Source organism: Enhydra lutris, unplaced genomic scaffold (genome assembly GCF_002288905.1).
Source record: "Enhydra lutris kenyoni isolate GAN:26980312 unplaced genomic scaffold, ASM228890v2 scaffoldscaffold90, whole genome shotgun sequence".
NCBI lineage: Eukaryota > Metazoa > Chordata > Mammalia > Carnivora > Mustelidae > Enhydra > Enhydra lutris.
Genome location: NW_019154174.1, coordinates 4,652,415 through 4,672,027, shown reverse-complemented (window position 1 = coordinate 4,672,027; position 19,613 = coordinate 4,652,415). Strand labels below are relative to the sequence as shown.

General features: G+C 45.4%; 1 protein-coding gene across 2 annotated transcripts in view; it reads right to left on the bottom strand.

The window, feature by feature from the left end:
• Positions 1-19,613, bottom strand: part of LOC111162277 (KIAA0556 ortholog) — a 161,807-nt gene that overhangs the window by 79,724 nt on the left and 62,470 nt on the right. Inside the window, exons 5-6 of one of the 2 annotated variants that reach the window (XM_022526575.1) lie at positions 3,405-3,672; positions 2,091-2,222 (exon numbers count right to left, since the gene is read on the bottom strand). In XM_022526575.1, the coding sequence (XP_022382283.1) occupies positions 2,091-2,222; positions 3,405-3,672 (400 nt within the window). The remainder of the gene's footprint in view (positions 1-2,090; positions 2,223-3,404; positions 3,673-19,613) is intronic. The other variant, XM_022526574.1, reaches the window with a different exon arrangement.

Genomic DNA, 19,613 nt, shown 5'->3' with positions numbered 1-19,613 from the left:
AAGCTGGGGATGACAGCAGCTCTGAGGCTTGGCTGGCATTTGTGTGAACGGTGCCAGCTGACTCCACCAAGCAGCTGCTCTGAGCCAGGTAATCCTCTCTCCAGCCCTTTTAGCCTTATAGCACCCCCCAGATGAGGGTATCATTTTTATCCCTGCTGGGCAGATGGATGATGGAGGCCCAGAGAGGTTAACCAAACTGCCTGAGGTCACAGAGCTACTAGGTGCACGGACAGGACTTCAAGCAGGTGCACAGGCTTTCTGTCGGGGCTGCTGGGCTGCTGGGCCGCAAGCCCAGGGCCGCGGAGGGCCCTCCCATCACCCCTAAGAAAAATAAAATTACTTGCTACCCAAAATGCCTTGTCTCATATTCATGGGTCTTTTCCTTCAGTTGGAGTTTGGGTTGTGATGAGAACTGATCAGATAATGCTGGGGTGGTGTCCTGCTCACAGTCTGTCAGCTAGACCTCAGCCTGCAACTCTGGCTCTGGGCTCCGCTGGCCCTGGGAGGGCTGTGGAAGAGCCTAGCTCCCTTGGCCTAGGGTGGGGAGCAGCGGTCCCACACGGGGGCTTATGTTCAACTGTGCCCCCCAAACTCCCCAGCCAGGAGGGTACTCCACTTGCCCAGTGAACTTGCTTGGTGATAAAGCCAGTTTGGGCTCCTTCCCTTTGCTGCCCCCCTAACCAGGGACCAACTTCTAAATAAAGGACCTGTTCTCAAATCCTTACCTCAGAGCTGGTGGCTGGGGGAGTCCAGAGACAACGTTTACAGAGCTAGAGCTGATGCTCGGTAAATGCTGGCTGTTCTGCTACTCCTCCTTCTCCTTCCACCTGCCCCAAGCCCAGGCCTCAGTCCCTCCAGCTCCCAGGAGATGTGGGTGGAATGCCAGCCACAGAGGTCAGGGCCCCTGGCTCAGCCGGACTGCTTGTCTAACAAAGGCAGGCTGGCTGGGGCTGGATTTCTGCCCAGGACACCCCAGGCTTCCAAATGCTTGGAATACCAGGATGCCTTGAACTCTGTGAGGTGCTTTGTTTCGGGTGGCAAAACCCAGAAGCAAGCGGCTTCCCGGGACGCACTCTGCCCCTGGATGGGATCCAGGGCCTCAGGCTGCCATGATTTACTGAGGGCTTCCAGTGCTGATTGGGACACGGCATGGAGTCTCTCCCCCAGGGTTTGGGGCCTAGGTCAGCCACTTTCCAGCATGTAAATCCCCTGCTCTGGGCCTCAGCTCCTCATCTGTGAAATGGGGACAATCCCTGGACCTACCTCAAAGGCTATGCGTAAGGATGACCATTTACTTACAAGTGACAGGACTAAAAGCTGACAGTAGGGGCTGGCTCGCACCAAGCACTCGACCAATGCAACCTCTCGTTTCATCAGAAGAGTGGCGGACTGACTGCACCGTGAACTCTTGTACTTTCAGAATTCAGTACCATTTGCATGCATCATTATCCATATAAACAGATTAAGAGTAAAAACAAAATGAGAAAGTAAAACCAAAACTAAAATAAGTTTTCAATTAAAACCACCTCTTGGTCGCAGAACGAGAAAGGTGCTGGGATGGGTGATGTCATGTGTCCCTTTGATGGACCACAGGGAGCCCAGATGCTCGGTCAAACATGATTCTGGGTGTTTCCAAAAGGTGTTATCAGATGAGATTAACATTTGCATTGGAGAATAAAGCAGATTACCCTCCATAATGTGTGTGGAGGGTCTCATCTAATCAGTTGAAGGCTAGAACAGAACAAAAAAACTGACCCGCTCTCAAATAAGAGAATTCTCCAGAAGACTATCTCTGGACTTCCTCTGCAACATTGGCCCTGCTAGTGCATATGGGCTTTGTACTGGAACACTGGCTCTTTCTGGGTCTCCAACCAGCTGATCCAACCTGCAGATTGGAATTACACACACACGCGCACACACACTCTATTGGTTCTGTTTCTCTGGAGACCTTGACTAACAACACATTTGTGAAAGGTGAGCTCGTGCCTTGATGAAGAGCGTCACACAGTAAGGACTCCCCCAGCAGGTATTGCACTGAGGGGGACCCAGCCCCAGCCCCAGCCCTGCTCTGGGGCTGCCAGAACTCTTACTTGAGCATGCCTTCTCCTGGTCTGGGAACACAGCAGAGGGCTGAGGGTTCAAGTTCAGTTCGGGTCTGGTGGGAATGAAAACCTCAGCATTGTCCTTCCGCTTAGCCGACAAATTCCTTTCCTTTTTATTACCTGTAGGGAAACAAGGGTTTAGATGTCAGACACAGAATGCCAGCAAAGTTGGGGCATGCCACTCAGGCATCTGCTGGTTCGTTCATGTATTCATTTAACAAATATTGGTTGAACCCTGCTCGTGCCAGGTACTGTGCTAATTCGGGATCAGAGATGTGAATAATGCAGCACATTTGGGCAAACGAATGAAAACAGTCTATGATACAGGTTTTTGGATGTTAACATTTCCGAGTAGGGACGAGTCTGGCAATCGTCGAGGTCGATTTAATTGGCAGAGTGACACATAAAATAATGGTACCACCAAGACATCCCAGGGTGGAAAGAGCAGGGTAAAATGCATTTGCTGCCCCTGAGATGCTCACAGCCTAGCCGAGGAAAAGATGGTGGAAGGGATAAGAGGGGAGGGCTGGGGGGCGCCTGGGTGGCTCAGTGGGTTAAGCCGCTGCCTTCGGCTCAGGTCATGATCTCAGAGTCCTGGGATCGAGCCCCGCATCGGGCTCTCTGCTCTCTAGGGGAGCCTGCTTCCTCCTCTCTCTCTCTGCCTGCCTCTCTGCCTGCTTGTGATCTCTCTGTCAAATAAATAAATAAAATCTTTAAAAAAAAAAAAAAAAAAAAAGAGGGGAGGGCTGGGATGGAAGAAGTTTCTAGTACCAGGGGCACAGAGGAGCACGCAGCCTGGAGCTTTGAGGAAGACGAATCCACTTTCTGATAGAGGCATAAAGCCATTGTCTCAATTCTGTGTCTGTATGTGGAGAGCCCAGCTGTGAATGGTACCAAGACAAAGGAAGGCAGAGATGAGACAGAAGAAGGGAAGGAGTAAGGAAGGGGGAAGAGGGGGAGGGGAGAGTCCTTGACGGTTCTGGACTCCTCAGTTAGTCAAGCCAATATAGTCCCTTTGGTTTCAGACAGAATGTATTAACCGGCTGGCAGGGAGATCCTACTACACGTCCTACAAGACACAGGACAGCCCCCAAAACCATCTGCCAGACATCTGCCATCTGGAATCTCAGGGTCATCTGGAGGCCTTTGGAAGCCTTGGCTTGTCACAATCGGCAGAGTCCTGACTGGCCTGTGGGACAGTCTCCCCAAAGCTGAACCCCAAACACGGCTGGAAATTCAAGTCCTACTATCAGACCTAAACACACCGAAGGCAAAGATGTGCTCACGTAAGATGGAACTCACTCTTGGAAGCTGGGTTGAATTCCAGCACCACGAGGGGGTCTAGGCCCTGGGAAGGGCGTCCTTTTGGTCCCTGGTCCTCGGGCACAGCCTTCTGCACGGAGTTTCCACTGGAAAGAGGGGGGTCCTCTCTGCCGTGGCCCAGCAGCACTGGCTCCTCGGGCTCAGGCTCAGAGAGCACCTCTTCTTCGATAGAGTCATACTCGTCGCTAGAACCATCTCTTTGTTTCCTCTGCAGATTTACACTAAGTTCCAGGCTTTTTCTCAGCTCCTGCCAAAAGTCAGGGAGAGAGGCAAAAAAATGAAATATGTTACTTTGAGAAAAACTCCTCTGAAAATAGATCATTAGAACCCAGGAATGATTCCCAGCAAACGAACATTTACCAAGATCAGCTCGACTCTCGACACATGAGGTTGTCATTGCTTTGAAGACGAGAAGACAAAGACAGGGACAAAGGAACAACTCTCTAGCAGAGCGGTATTTAGGATATGAATTGTGGCCACACGCCTGGGATGTCATTAAGAGTGTGCGTCTGTGTGTGTGTGTGTGTGTGTGTGTGTGTGTGTGTGTGTGTGTCTGTGCATTACAGATGTTTTCGTCTGGGGACTCATTTAAACAGACTGTGGGGTCCCACACTGCCCAGAGTTTCTGATTCAGGGTGTCCTGGACGAGGCCTGACAACGTGCACTTCTAACAAGATGATGGTAATGTTGCTGGTCCAGGGACCACACTCCGAATATGAAATCCCAAAGGCCTTCAAATGCCCCTGAAATTCTAGACAGTACAATGTCTAGGAGACAGTTGCGGGGCAGAGGGGCTGTCCTATATCTCAAAGGATGTTTAGAAGCACCTAAGATGTCATAAGATTTAGCACTTAACCATCGCTGCTTGATAATTTTTTGTCAATCTGTGTTTCATCCCCATGCAATAACAGATTTACAATCTGTAGGACAAGCATTAAGATCTACACGTAGGGTGGCCAGAAAATTGATCACCGAAGACAGAACACTTTTGAAAGGGAGAAAGGGCACTAGTCCGTTTACCCTGGGACAAGAAAATGCCAACTGGACCATCTGGGCAAACCAGTGTGTTTCGTCCACCTGGCTATACTTCCCGCATAGCTTGTGCTGCCTAACACAGCTCTGAGAAAACGAGAAGGAACCAATATTGCTTGCTTGGTGTTGGCGGTTGACCAGCAACCTTCACAGTTGCCATGCTGTCCACGTTCTAACCCCTGGACCCTGTGAGCCAGCGACAGCTCACAAAGAGGGGAGAGGCACTAAAATACTTCGATTATTCTAGATAAATCATCCTAAAAAGACCTGATGGTAGAAATATGGATACCAAAGGTGTTGGCCTGTGGGGGCTTAGGAAACAAGGGACATGTTATGGAAACTAGGGGGGGGTCCTGTGATGTAGTGGCAGGAGCTTACTAGCTGGGCTGTGCCTATGGTTCTGTGTAAGTGGAACTTGGAACGGAACTTGATGATGTGGGAGACTCTGAGCCTGTCCCAGTGGCAAAAGATGCTAAGATGAGCACTCAGAAGAGCGCGCTCTGGAAGGAACCCCGAGGCGTGGCTGGACAACCTTTTGCTAGTACTTAAGAGGATCCAAGGTCAATCACATGGAGGGTTCTCTGAAGACACTAGATCTGGGACTCATGGATCATCTTCGACATCCCAGCAAACACCAGGCACAGAAAGAAGATTATCCAGCAAGGATCTGTGAAGGATCCTCTTGTCTAATGGAGGGAATCGATGAGGTGTACATAGGAGACCGTATGGTGTTTGAGGATGTCATACCCACGGAAACACTGCCCACTGGCACCGGAAGAGAGACAGGAAGGACAAAATAAAAGAAGGCTGTCATCCTCCCCAAATTCTACACTCAGGAAGCAGGGTGCTCCTTGGCTGCGAACACGTGCCACCCTCCACGAGAGAAAAGGATGGCTCCGGGGGCGGGAAGGGGGTGGCACCTCGGGCCCAGAAGCCCTCCCACCCCACCAGAGGGTGGAGCCCTGAGCCACAGAGAATTATTCTGAGGCTTTGAAACCCAATGGAGTTTGCCCAGTTGGGATTTCAAAACTGCTTGGGCTTGGGGACTCCCTTTTGCTTTGCAGTCTGTCATGGTCCAACCACTGGGGGAGGAGGGGAGGAGGTGACGGCCACCACCACTAACTATTCAGGCACGCAGGCACGCTAAGGGCTGGGGTAACGGTGGGCAGTAAGATGGCAAAGCCTCAGAACAATTGGGGTATAAAAAAAAAAAAGAAATTGGGGCATTTCTGCTGTGGCCAGGACGGTGAGGGAAAGAGCCGGCCTGGATAACGGCACAGAGGGTAGCGGGCTGAGGAACCCCTGCTGAAAGCTGGTCGGAGAAGGCTGGCTGATGGGCCACCGTGCAGTGACTGTCTGGGACCCCGGCAAGTCGGGCAGGGGGAACAGCAGAGGCAAAGGCCAGGAGGCAGCCATGGCTGGAGGAGAGTGTGCACCAGAGGAGGGAGGGCAGGGAGCAGGGAGGGGTCACAGCAGGGCTTTGCGGAGGTACAACGTGGAGGGGGCAGCAAAGGGGAGGACACAGGGGATGCCTCTGGAGATGCATCTGGGAGGCAGTGAGGACAAACGACCGACTAGAAATGAACGGTATATACGCTCTTTGACTAAGTCCGTCTGAGAAGTTATCCTTCCGTCAATATACACAGATCGGGGATCACTGATAATCGAGAATGTTCCAGATGTGCAGTAAGAAGAGTGGGTGAAATGCTCAAGAGGCCCTCATGGAAAACCAGGTAGATCTTGTGTGCTTACTTAGAAAAGTAGCGGGATACACATTTAAGCCAAAATGAGCCTGTCGAAGAATGGACACGTACAATAAATCCGATTTAAAAAAATGAGTTTCTGTGCAGATACCCACACGAAAAGTTTGGAAAAATAGTCACCAACCTATTAACAGTGTTCTCTCTGGGGGTCGCACAGTGAGAACTTTCTTTTTCTCTGTTGTTTTACTTCTTTTTCTTTCATAAGCATGTTTCCAGTTTAATAATTAGGAACAAATGATACATTTACATTTATGTTTAAATCCCTTCCCTGACTCCTGCAAAAAAATAAATTCCCTGCAGGAATGGGAGGGACAGTAGGGTGCAGGGCCCTGGACAGCCAGATGTCTGAAAAGTAACTGATCTCCATCCCCAGGACACATCTCATCCCCCCAGAAGAATGACTCAGAGAGCAGAAAGCAGCCGCCCCCGACACTGGGTCTGTCCGACTTCGTGTATCCGGCCAAGTAGCCCAGACTTACAAATAACAGGGCACCGATTCTAACGGGAAGAAACTCAGGGAATCCAGCAACCCTGAGCCCTTCTCCGGAAAAAAAGCTCCCAGAACAAAATCCAAACAATGAAGGGTAAAGTCAGAATAAAGAGCATAGACTTGGAGAAGCTGTGGTAAAATGTCTAACAGTAAATGCGGAAGCCACTTAGAGACCGAATAAATACGGGACAATTGTGCACACTTGGGTTATGGGCCGGAAAGCAATTTCTCTGCCGAAGCCCTTAGCTAGGCTAACAAAAGCCAGAAGAGGGCAGGCAGTGTGGGTCCACCCCCGGCCTCATTTTCAACTTCCATTCAAATCCATCTTTGGTGGAAACACACAGTTTGAACATGGCAAACACCGTTGAAACATAGCAACTCTGACCTCGTAATATTGTTTTCACAATTTACTAAACCGATGCGATATTTTTAAAAACTCCTCTTGCAGTAAGAAGAATCTGAATTTCAATAATTCTTCCTGTTTCCACTTGCTTTTGCTTCTGTTAAGTTAATGCAAATTTCAATGCCATAATTGTATTGACAAAACACACACGAAAAAGCAGCCCAGATTCTGCGTGGCTGGTATCTTCTCTAAAAAGAAAAATAATACATTTGCTCACATTGGATGAGCAAACTTTAAGAACCTATGCTCTTAGGAAGCTGATATGATCTAAAACCATCTGTTCCTGGGGCAAAGGGGAGATGGAGTGAGGAGCCACACTCCCTCCAGGAAGCGGTTCAAACCCTTTCCATCTGGAAGGATGAGGACCTTGGATTGGTCGCTTTGGAAGCCAACCTGCCCATGCTTCAAAGGGATACTGTGCAGGGGGATATACTGGTTGCTTTTGAAGCTGTTATCTAGAAATTTCTCTCTGAAAACTAACTTTAGAGCTTTGCTTTACAACCTGGTCATATGTGATTTCAGTGTTAAAAATGTTAGGTGTTCAGTGTTAAGTGTTCAGTGTTAAAAATGTTAGGCTCATGCCCCTGCAACAGAAAGCCCTCTGCTCAGATGCTAGGCGGTAAACACGCAGGTGGAGAACAAATCAGGTCCCCTCGTCGGGGACGGGGAGCCAGGGAGGAGGCAGAGGGAGGAACAGATGCCCAGACCACCTGCTAAAACGCAGCAGGGGTTTGACAGGTCAGTGGATTAGTGTCTTACAGTCCTGATCTGCCTCCTTCTGCAGGGCTAGGGAGGGAGGGAACTGGGTGCCACGACATAGGAAACGTTGGCAATAACAGTGAAATCTAACATTCCCAGCGGCACCAGCTACCAATTACCAAGCTTTTGCTACATTCGGGATGCCAAGCTAACCTTATCTCGTTGCAGCCTCCCACCGTTCCAGTGGGGGTCCTTGTCTTCGAGGCTCAGGGCACCCAAGGACCCGCGCAAGGTCGCGCTGCTAGCAACAGCAGAGTCAGCTTGGATGAATGACTGTCTGACTCCAAAGTCCAGGCTCCTCACCACGGTGCCCGTGTTTATTCCCTGCCCGATACCAATGCAGTGGAAGCCAGGGGTCTCTAGAGCGGGATGAAAGTCAGGGGCTCAGTGACTGTGGGACCGATGAAAGGCGCCTGTAAGAGCTTTTGACACAAAGCAGCCTTGAGGCCAGAAAATGTGCTCATATGTGTGCTAAGTGCTAGTGACACAAGCAGGAGACCTCTGACTACACTCAGAAAGGGGAACGGCTGGGTCTAAGTTCTGCACCTGGGTTCTGAGCCTGACTCCAGCTGCTCTGGGTCCTCAAGTGAGTCTCTGGGCCCAAGACCCCCCGCCGATCCAATGTGGGAAAATGGGCTCTGGAGACCTGACAAGGTTGCTGAAGGGCTGCACGGAGGTGAGAGTTATGAATCAGCGCTCCCTGATTGCTTCCACAGAACATTTCAAATTCAGATGACAGCATGCTCTTTATGTCACATGACATACTGATTTTGCCTAAGAGGAGATCAGATCTTTTGATCGTGAAGCCACGATGGAGACTGACAGTCTTCAAGAGGGAGCAGCGATCTCTGGGGTGGAGGTCTCTGACCCGCAGCCAACCCCACAGCTCCCCAGTAAGATCCCCAGTGAGGTCTCATTTGGTTGGCAGTCTTAATAAAACTGGGGTTTGGAATGCGTTGGGGTCTGGCGTGCATTGTTGGTCGCGGTATTTCCCACTCACTCCTATTGCCCTCCATGAGCCACTTTGCACGTGTGTATTCATCTGCCTGGTTCAGAAAGGATTTTTACCTGACATCAAAGGGTTAATTTCCCCCCCCTTCCATTCATTCATTGATTCAACCAAAATTTGTTGTTGAGTATGTTTGTCCCGAACCGTAGGTATGACCTGCTAACTATTAGGGACAGAGGCATGAACCAGGCCGACAGAGTGTCTGTTCTCATGGAATTTCTAGTCCGGCAATAGAGATGGCCATTCTAGGGGCGCCTGGGTGGCTCAGCAGGTTAAGCTTCTGCCTTCGGCTCAGGTCATGATCTCAGGGTCCTGGGATCGAGTCCCACATCAGGACTGCTCTGCTCTGAAATCTGTTCTGCAGGGAGCCTGCTTCCCCCCACCCCCGCCCCCGCCTCTCTGCCTGCCTCTCTGCCTACTTACAATCTCTCTCTGTCAAATACATAAATAAAATCTTAAAAAAAAAAAAAAAAGATGGCCATTCTAGAAGAAATGACAAGTGCAACAGGCTTCAAGAAGCCAAACCTAGGGCATGCCAGCCCAAGCTTCGGTCATGGTGGTGCCTGGATCACAAACTTCCCAGAATAAAGCAACTTGGGCCCTAACTTTAGGGTCTACGCTATGTATTTTTCAAGTTGCATTCCCTTCCACCCATTCTGATGGAGCCGTTGCTAGGCAAATCTGAGTCCCATGTTATGTGCTTCAAATACCTGCGGGATATTGTTAGTTTTTGACACTTTCTTATTGCCCCACTCGCCCTTGCATTTTCTTGCACTAATTTTCATTCAAAGCTAAACTTCTTTATGAAGTACCTTAGAGTTCAGTCTCAAACGTCCACCGCTATGAAGAAAACAAAAAATCTACCCCTGTCTTATGGAGTGGAGTGACATCACGGGTGGGGGCAGAAGGTCCTGGAGGCTGCCTGCCTGTTGCCATGGCTGGGAGGCCCTTTGGTGAGTGTCTCAGCATCAGTGTGCCTGTGGTGCCTCACCTGAGCCTGCCCAGAGCAGGGACTGGCTGTGGGAAACTGGACAGGGGTGAGGGGATAGAGAAAAAGTAACAAACAATGCCGCCAGCCAACTGGAAATTTTGAGGAATGCCTCAAACGCTCTCTAAAGGACAGAGAGCAGAGAGCCCATCTATGAATAACTAAAAGCAAAGGAAACTTCAGACCCAAACATGGGCATTAGCATTTTCCACAGAAGAAATGGTACGTAGTTGAGTCCGGAGTCAAGATGGAGAGAGAGAGGAAGTCCTGGGGCATTCCTTGGGAAGATGCTTTTAGGACTGCTGGCCCCTCCCCAGTGTATTAAGTGTAGAAGTGCTCACCCATAGGCTGAAGCCCAGAGGGTGGGCATTGCCCCAGGAAGCCACCGTCCTCAAGGTAGGCAGGAGCTCCCATACCTAAGGTGCACAGCTTGTACACAGCATGTCATACTCCAATCACTGGGGTTATGTTACACCAAGCAGGATGGGCAGAGGGTGTGGGATTCTCAAATACAAAGAGGAGCACACAACCAAGAATGGGAAAACATCTGGGGAAAATCAACACCCTGAAAGACAGTCACCAAATTTAATTAACAAAAGCACTAATACCCAATAAAAGAGAGTTAATACAATGAATAGAAAAAGACTTTAGAATACAGAAAATTAACATCCCTAGAGACATTAAAGAGGACATTTCATCCATGAAAAAGAAACTAGATATCCCAAAAGTGTTAATTTTATTGACATTTTAAAAAGATAAACTAAATAGTAGAAACAGATAAAAGATGTGCTAGAAAATCAAACCAAACAATTTTATAAGAACACAGTACAAAAAGACAAAAATAAAGTGTGAAAGAAAAATTAAGAGACTTGAAAGGATAAATGTGGGCCAATATTTGTGCAACAGAAACTCCAGAGAATAGAACAGACACAATGAAAGAGAATAATGATGATGATGGTGACGATGATGATGACAGAAGATTTTCCAGGGCTAAAGAAGCAAACCTTCAAATTGAAAAGGGATACCTAATGCTTTAAATGGGACAGATGTTAATACTGACCTATTCGAATGGATTATATATCCAACCTGTCAGAAAATATCTTGACTCTGTATACACACAGTAATAGTGATTTGAAATATATAAAGCAACAACAGAGAAATATAAGGGAAAATTGGCAAGTTCAGATCAGTTCAGATCAATCAACTAGATCAAGTAAATAAAAATTAAGTAGGATCTATTGCAGTAGTTTGCTAATGAGCATAAAAATTTCCTGCCTTCTTAAAAATGCAGATTCCAAACACTCCGTTATGACCCTACTACCCACCCCCCCCATCTAATTCTATATCTTTGAGTGGGAAATTTCACATTTTTAATAAGCAGCCCAGGTGATTCTGATGTGGGTCGTCTGAGCTATACTTTTTAAGACTCACCAGGTTAAATACTCAATAAATGGCTTGACTTATTAATAGATACATAGAGAACTTTGTACCAAAAGAAGAATATTATTCTTTTGAATAACATGGAGCAGTCATAAAAATGATCTGGTAGACCAGAAACAAAATTTCAAAAGCTTCCAAAAACCAGAAACCAAACAAGCCATCCTCTGATCATAATGTAGTATAATTAGAAATTACCACAAAAGGACAGGAAAAAAAAAAAAGACAAAAAAGCTATTTATTTAGAACATTTATAAAAACTCTCCTGTATAAAGAGGGAACTCCCTCCCCTCCCGAATCACAAACCAGTTAGAATTAAATGATCATGAAAACACTACACACACAGCAAAATTTGTGGGATAAGGACAAAGCAGTATTTGGAGGAAAACTTATAGCCTTAAAAACTGTTATATTAGAAAACAAGACTGAAAATAGATGAATTAAGTGCTTAACACAACAGGCTGTAACATGGGGTGGGGAGAGAACCAAAGCAATAAATTAAAGCACCAAGTTTAGGGAAAGAATCAAGATAAAAGTAAAAATGAACCAAAACTGGGGTGCCTGGGTGGCTCAGTGGGTTAAGCCTCCACCTTCGGCTCACGTCATGATCTCAGGGGCCTGGGATCGAGCCCCACATCAGGCTCTCTGCTCGGCAGGGAGCCTGCTTACCCCTCTCTCTCTCTGCCTGCTGCTTTGCCTACTTGTGATTTCACTCTGTGTCAAATAAATAAATAAAATCTTTTAAAAAAATGAACAAAACAGAAGCCAATAAATGAATGAGTGAAAAATAAGTAAATGATGAACTAAAGGATACATCCTCAATAAAACTTAAAGCTGGGTATGGTTTGGTTAGGTAGGTGGAGAGAGCTTTCCATATTTTACTCACTTCTGAATTATTTGACTCTTTTCTAATGAGAAAGCACTCATATGTTAGATGTCATATTAAACGATACAAAATAATGTACAAATACCTAAGAAGTCCTACGTAGGCTATAACTGCAAGAAATAAATGGCATTGTTTATTCCAGTAGTGACCCAGAGGTTAGTTATTCTTTACTTTCATTAAGACTGCAAAGGAAGCATTAGTAACTCAGATACCATCCGGTGCCTTGACGTACAGAAATGCTCTGTTGGGTGAAAGAATCACTCTATCTCTCACTTCTGGACCAGCATTTCATGGACAGTGAGTGCTTGCTCATCATCATTCCCCATGAATCATTCAAGCCCATTACTGAAGAATTCCTGTACAGCTGGCCTTGGGCTGTCTGACCCTCCTACCCAGGGCACGGCCTAATGCCATCAGTCAGGCTGTCCTTTGGTCTGAGCTGTCTAGCTGGGCATCGCTGAGTACATTCAGGGCACCTTGCCCCCCAGTGGCTCTGGGTACCAGAGGTGCTAACTCCAGTGTCCCTGGAAAGGAGAAAGACCTCTCCTTCCTCTTGTCAGGAAGAGACAAAGCTTTCTAAACCAGTGGTTGCAAGCCAGTGGTCTCAGGCCAAATCTGGCCAGCCATATATTTTGTTTGATCTATAGAAAATAGTGAGTAAGGGGGCGCCTGGGTGGCTCAGTGGGTTAAAGCCTCTGCCTTCGGCTCAGGTCATGATCCCGGGGTCCTGGGATCAAGCCCCTCATCGGGCTCTCTGCTCCACGGGGAGCCTGCTTCCTTCCATCTCTCTCTCTGCCTGCCTCTCTGTCTACTTGTGATCTCTCTCTGTTGAATAAATAAATAAAAATCTTTAAAAAAAAAAAAAATTGGGGGGGCACCTGGGTGGCTCAGTGGGTTAAAGCCTCTGCCTTCAGCTCAGGTCATGATCCCAGGGTCGTGGGATCAAGCCCCGCTTCGGGCTCTCTGCTCAGTGGGGAGCCTGCTTCCCTTCCTCTCTCTCTGCCTGCCTCTCTGCCTACTTGTGATCTCTATCTGTCAAATAAATAAATAACAATCTTTAAAAAAATTTTTTTTGAGAAACCAAGCACAAAGAAACCCAGATACCCGGCTTCTCTTGAAGTTAGAAAGCCTGGTATCACTGGGCCCCTGTTTCCACACAATGACAGCCAAGCTGTGTTGACAACACTGTTCCCTCCCCCACAACAGCTCCCTGCCATGCCCTGATACCCAGGCCAAGGGATATTACCCACTTGTCTCACTGTGTCACTTAAAATATTCAAATAATTCATAATAGAACAGGACTCCCGGGGAAGGTGGTAAAATAGGAAGATTCTAAGCCCACCTTGTCCCATGGATACAACTAGATAACACTCACATCAGTGTAAATAACCCAGAAAGTGACCCAAAGACGCAGAACAGACTCTCCACAGCTAAACACAGAGAAGAGGCCACACTGAAGATGGCAGGTTGAGCACGGATGCGGTCAGGAGCTAAACGGACCTGTGGGACTGTCCGTAGGGGGGACAGAGGGAGGGACATCGCAGGTGTGGAGAAGGGAGAGAACCAGACCCTCCCACGGGCACCCCAGCATAGGGAACCTGTGTAAGGAAGACAAATTCCCATAACATATGGCTTTGAAAACCAGAGGGGCTGAGTCTCACTTATAATCAGTGAAGCCTGACACATGGAACTTTAAAAAGTAGTTGCTTGGCTCTGGGAGATACAAGAGGGTGAGAGGAAACTGAGTCCTTGTCCTTAGGGAGACAGCCCAGAAGATACAGCCCAGAAGCAACAATTCAAAATATGTGCAGGGTAAATGGGAGCGACATTTGTTTGCTAGTCTCACAGTGTGTGCTAGAGGGGCAGGAATCTTTAGTAGACTTCTCCAGGAACAAAGGAGCCGATGAGTGCCATTTCCCTTACCTATCCCCCAGTCTAGACACATAGACACCTGTGGGGACCAGCACAGTACCAACCCCTTCCAGCTTGCTTACAGTGTGCCTGCCCCTAAGTTCTCCTGTGGACATACCCCTTCCAATATGTCCTTGGCTGGAGCCCATCCAAAGTGGTGTCACAAGCCTAGGAGTGTGCAAGCAGCCCCACTTGGTAGGGGCCAGTACTGCTAAAAGTGACTCTTGCCCCGGGGACAGAAGATAATTACATATACCACTCCAAGTGTGGCTCCAGCAGTGGGCTGGGGGCAGACATCTGGTCTGTGCAAGCCCCGCCCACCAACAAAAACTTCTCTGGGACAACACAGGGAAAGCTTCCTATAGTTTGGTGCTACTGCATTTCTGGCAAATGCTGGGTATGACTCAACTCAAGCCCAAGGCAGAACAAGATTGGCCTGCTAACAACACAGGGACCAAACACTGCCCTCACCAGGCAAAGAGAGCCACTGCAGACGACTGGACTGACAGGAGCACCAGCTCAGCTACAATAGGCAGGCACATGCAATACACATAGGAGACATCCTTGAGGTTCTGAAAACAGGGGACATTGCACTGCAGGCCACCACAGGACCTCTTCTTTGTAAGGCCACTACCTCCAAGACCAGGAGATGTAGCTGACTTTCCTAACACATAGAAAGAGGCACAGAGAGTTAGACAAAATTAGGTGACAGAAGAAAATGTCCCAAATGAAAGAATGGGACAAAATCACAGCAAGAGACCTAAATAGAACAAAGACAAGTAAATACTTGATAGAGAATTTAAAGTAATGGTCCTAAAGATACTCACTGGACTCAACAGTGGAAGACTTCAGTGAGACAAGAAAGAGATGGAAAACATAAAAATGAACTAATCAAAGAAGAAGAACGTGATAACTTAAATGAAGAATGCACTAGAAGGAATGAATAGTAGGCTAGAGGAAGGAGAACAGATTAGTGACCTGGAGGTCAGAGTAATGGAAAGCAAGCTAAACAGGAGAGAGAAAAAGTAGTAATAAAAAATGAAAACGGGGCATATGGAGGCTAAGTTGGTTAAGCTGATGACTCTTGATTTCAGCTCAGGTCATGATCTCAGGGTCTGGGATCAAGTCCCACATTGGGCACCATCCTCAGCAAGGAGTATGGTTAAGGATTCTCTCCCTCTCTCTCCCTCTCCCCTATTTGCTCTCATTCTCTCTCTAAAATAAATAAATAAATCTAAAACAAAAACAAAAACAAAAAAACAAAACCCAGTCATAAAACAAGTAAAAAAATGGTAATAAGTACATACCTATCAATAATTAGTTTGGAACAAATGCTCTTATCAAAAGATACAGGGTACCAGAGTGGATAAAAAAAGCAAGACCCATCCATATGCTGCCTACAAGAGACTCATTTCAGACATAAAGACACAAGCAAATTGAAAGCAAAGGGATGGAAAAGCATTTATCATGCAAATAGAAGTGAAAAGAAAGCTTGGATAGCAATACTTATTCAGACAAAATAGACTTTAAAACAAAGACTGTAACAAGAGACAAAGAAGGACACTATGTAATCATAAAGGGAATAATCCACCAAGAGTAATAACAATTGGAAATACTTACATAAGCAATATAGGAGCACCTAAATACATAAAGCAGGAAATAATAAACATAAGGGAAGTAATCAATAGTAATACAATAATAGCAGAGGACTTTAACATCACACTTATGTCAATGGACATATCTTCCAAGCAGAAAATCAACAAGGAAACAGTGGCTTTGAATGACATATTGGACCAAATGGGTCTAACAGATATATTCAGAACATTCTATCCTAAAACAGCAGAATACATGCTCTTTTCAAATGCACATGGAACATTCTCCAGAATAGATCATATATTAGGTCACAAAACAAGTCTCAATTCAAAAAGACTAAAGTCATACCATGCATCTTTCCTGACCATAACGCTATTAAACTAGAAATCAACCACAAGAAAAAAAAAAACCTGAAAAGAACACAAATACATGGAGGTTAAATAACACACTACTGAGCAAGGAATGGGTCAACCAAGAAATCAAAGAGGAAATAAAAAAAATACATGGAGACAAATGAAAACACGATGGTCTAAAACCTTTGGGACATATCAAAAGCTGTTCTAAGAGGTAAGTTTATAGCAAGACTGGCCTACCTCCAGAAGCAAGAAAAAGCTCAAGGAAGCAACCTAACCTTATACCTAAAGGAACTAGAAAAAGAACAAACAAAACCCAAAACCAGCAGAAGGAAGAAAATAATAAAGATTAGAACAGAAATAAATGAGGGGGTGCCTGGGTGGCTCAGTGGGTTAAGCCTCTGCCTTCAGCTAAGGTCATGATCTCAGGATCCTGGGATCGAGCCCCACATTGGGCTCTCTGCTCGGCGAGGAGCCTGCTTCCCCGCCCCTCCTGCCTCTCTGCCTACTTGTGATCTCTCTCTCTGTCAAATAAATAAATAAATAATCTTAAAAAAAAAACAAACAGAAATAAATGAAATAGAAACTAAAAGAATAATAGAACAGATCAATGAAACCAGGAAGAGTTGGTTCTTTGAAAAGATCAACAAAATCAATAAACCTAGACAGACTCATTGAGAGATACAGAGAAAGACAAAATCAGAAATGAAGGAGAAGCCACAAAAACAGATACCACCAAAACACAAAGGATTATAAGAGAATATTATGCAAAATTATATGCCCACAAATTGGACAAACTAGAAGAAATGGATAAATTCCTACAAACATATAACGTCCCAAAACTGAACCAGGAAAAAAACAGAAAATTTGAACAGGCTGATTACGGAAAAAATAAAAAATTTGAACAGTGAAATTGAATCAGTAATCAAAAAACAGACAAAATCCCAGATCAGACGGCTTCACAGGTGAATTCCAGCACACATTTAAAGAAGAGTTAATATCCATTCTTCTCAAATTATTACAAAAAGTAGAAGAGGATGAAAACTTTCAAATTCATTCCATGAGGCTAGTATTATCCTGACATCAACACCAGATAAAGACATTACAAAAAAAAAAAAAGAATTACAGGCCAATGTCACTGATGAACACAGATGCAAAAATCCTCAACAAAATATCAGCAAACCAAATCCAACAATATCTTAAAGAAATCATTCACCACGATCAAGTGGGATTTATTACTGGGCTGCAAGGATGGTTCAATATTTGCAAAACAATCAACGTGATACACCAAATCAACAAGAGAGATGATAAAAACCATACGGTCATTTCAATTGATGCATAAAAACCACCTGACAAAGAACAATATCCATTCATGGTAAAAACCACCAACAAAGTAGGTTTAGAGGGAACATAGCTCAACATGATAAAGGCCATGTATGAAAAACCCAGGACTAACATCATAATGAGATGAAAAACTGCGAGCTTTCCTCTAAGGTCAGGATCAGGACAAAGAAACTAGAGAAAGGATGTCCACTTGCACCACTTTTTTTTTTTTTTTTAAGATTTTATTTGCTTATTTGACAGAGATCACAAGTAGACAGAGGGGCAGGCAGAGAGAGAGGAAGGGAAGCAGGCTCCCTGCTGAGCAGAGAGCCCAAAGTAGGGCTCCATCCCACGACCCTGGGATCATGACCTGAGCTGAAGGCAGAGGCTTTAACCCACTGAGACACCCAGGCACCTCTGCTCTCACCACTTTTATTCAACATGGGACTGGAAGTCCTAGCCATAGCAATCAGACAAGAAAAAGAAATAAAATGCATCTAACTCAGCAAGCAAGAAGTCACTAATCGCAGACAACATGATACTATATATAGAAATCTCTAAAGACTGCACTAAACAATGACAAGAACTGATAAATTAATCCAGTAAAGTCACAGGATCCAAAATCAATGTACAGAAATCTGCTGCATTTCTATACACTAATGATGAGGTAGCAGAAAAGGAAATTAACAATCCCACTTACAACTGCACCAAAAAGAATAAAATACCTAGGAAAAAACCTAACCAAGGAGGTGAAAGATCTATACTCAGAAAACTATGCAACATTAATGAAAGAAATTGAAGATGACCCAAACAAATGAAAAGATATTCCATTCTCATGGACTGGGAGAACAAACATTGTTAAAATGTCCATACTACCCCAAAAGCAATCTACAGATTTAATGCAATCCCTATTAAAATGCCACCAACATTTTTCAAATAGATAGAACAAATAATCGTAAAATTTGTGAGGAACCACAAAAGATCCCAAATAACCAAAGCAATCTTGAAAGAGAAGAAAAACACTGAAGGTATTACATTCCCAGATTTCCAGATATACTACAAAACTGAAGTACTCAAAACAGTATGGTAGTGGCACAAAAAACAGACACACAGATCAATGAAACAGAGTAGAAGGCCCAGTATTAAACCCACACTTATATGGTCAATTAATTTTCAACAAAGGGGGCAAGAATATGCAATGGGAAAAAGACAGTCTCTTAGACGAATGGTGTTGGGAAAACTGGACAGCAACATGCAGAAAGAATGAAACTGGGTCACTTTCTTATACCACACACAAAAATAAACTCAAAACGGATAAAGGACCTAAATGTGAGACCCGAAACCATAAAAATCCTAAAAGCACAGTCAGTAATGCCTCTGACATCAGCCGTAGCAATATTTTCCTAGATCTGTCTCTTGAGGCAAGGGAAACAAAAGTGAAAATAACCTGCTGGGACCACATGAAAATGAAAAGCTTCTGGGGTGCCTGGTGGCTCAGTTGGTTAAGCATCTGACTCTTGATTTTGGCTCAGGTGATGGTCTCAGGGTCCTGCGATCAAGTCACGCATCCGGCTCCCCATCAAGCGGGGAATCTGCTAGTCTCCCTCTCCCTCTGCCCTTCCCCCTGCTCTCTCTCTCTTTCAATTAAATAAATAACTCTTTTTTTAAATAACAAAAAGCTTCTGCACAGCAAAGGAAACAATCAACAAAATGAAAAGACAATGTACTGAATGGGAGAAAATATCTGCAAGGGTTAGTATCCAAAATGTCAAGAACTTAAACAACACCAAAAAAACAAATGATCTAATTAAAAAATGAGCAGAAGACATGGGCAGATATTTCTCCATAGAAGACTTCCAGAGGGCCAAAAGGCACATGAAAAGATGCTCAACATCACTTTGATGTAAATCAAAACCACAATGAGATCCCACCTCACACCTGTCCCAATGGCTAATATAAAAAACACAAGAAACGATAGGTGTTGGCGAGGATGTGGAGAAAAAGGAACCCTCGTGCACTAGGGAACCAAAACTGGTACAACCAGGATGGAGGCTCCTCAAAAAAAAACTAAAGAATTAGTATATGATCCCATAATCCCACTATTGGGTATTTACCCAAAGAACAGGAAAACACACATTCAAAAAGATACACGTACCCCCATGTTTATTACAGCATTATTTATAATAGCCAAATTATAGAGGCAACCCCAGTGTCCAATGATGGATTGCTAAAAATGTTGTG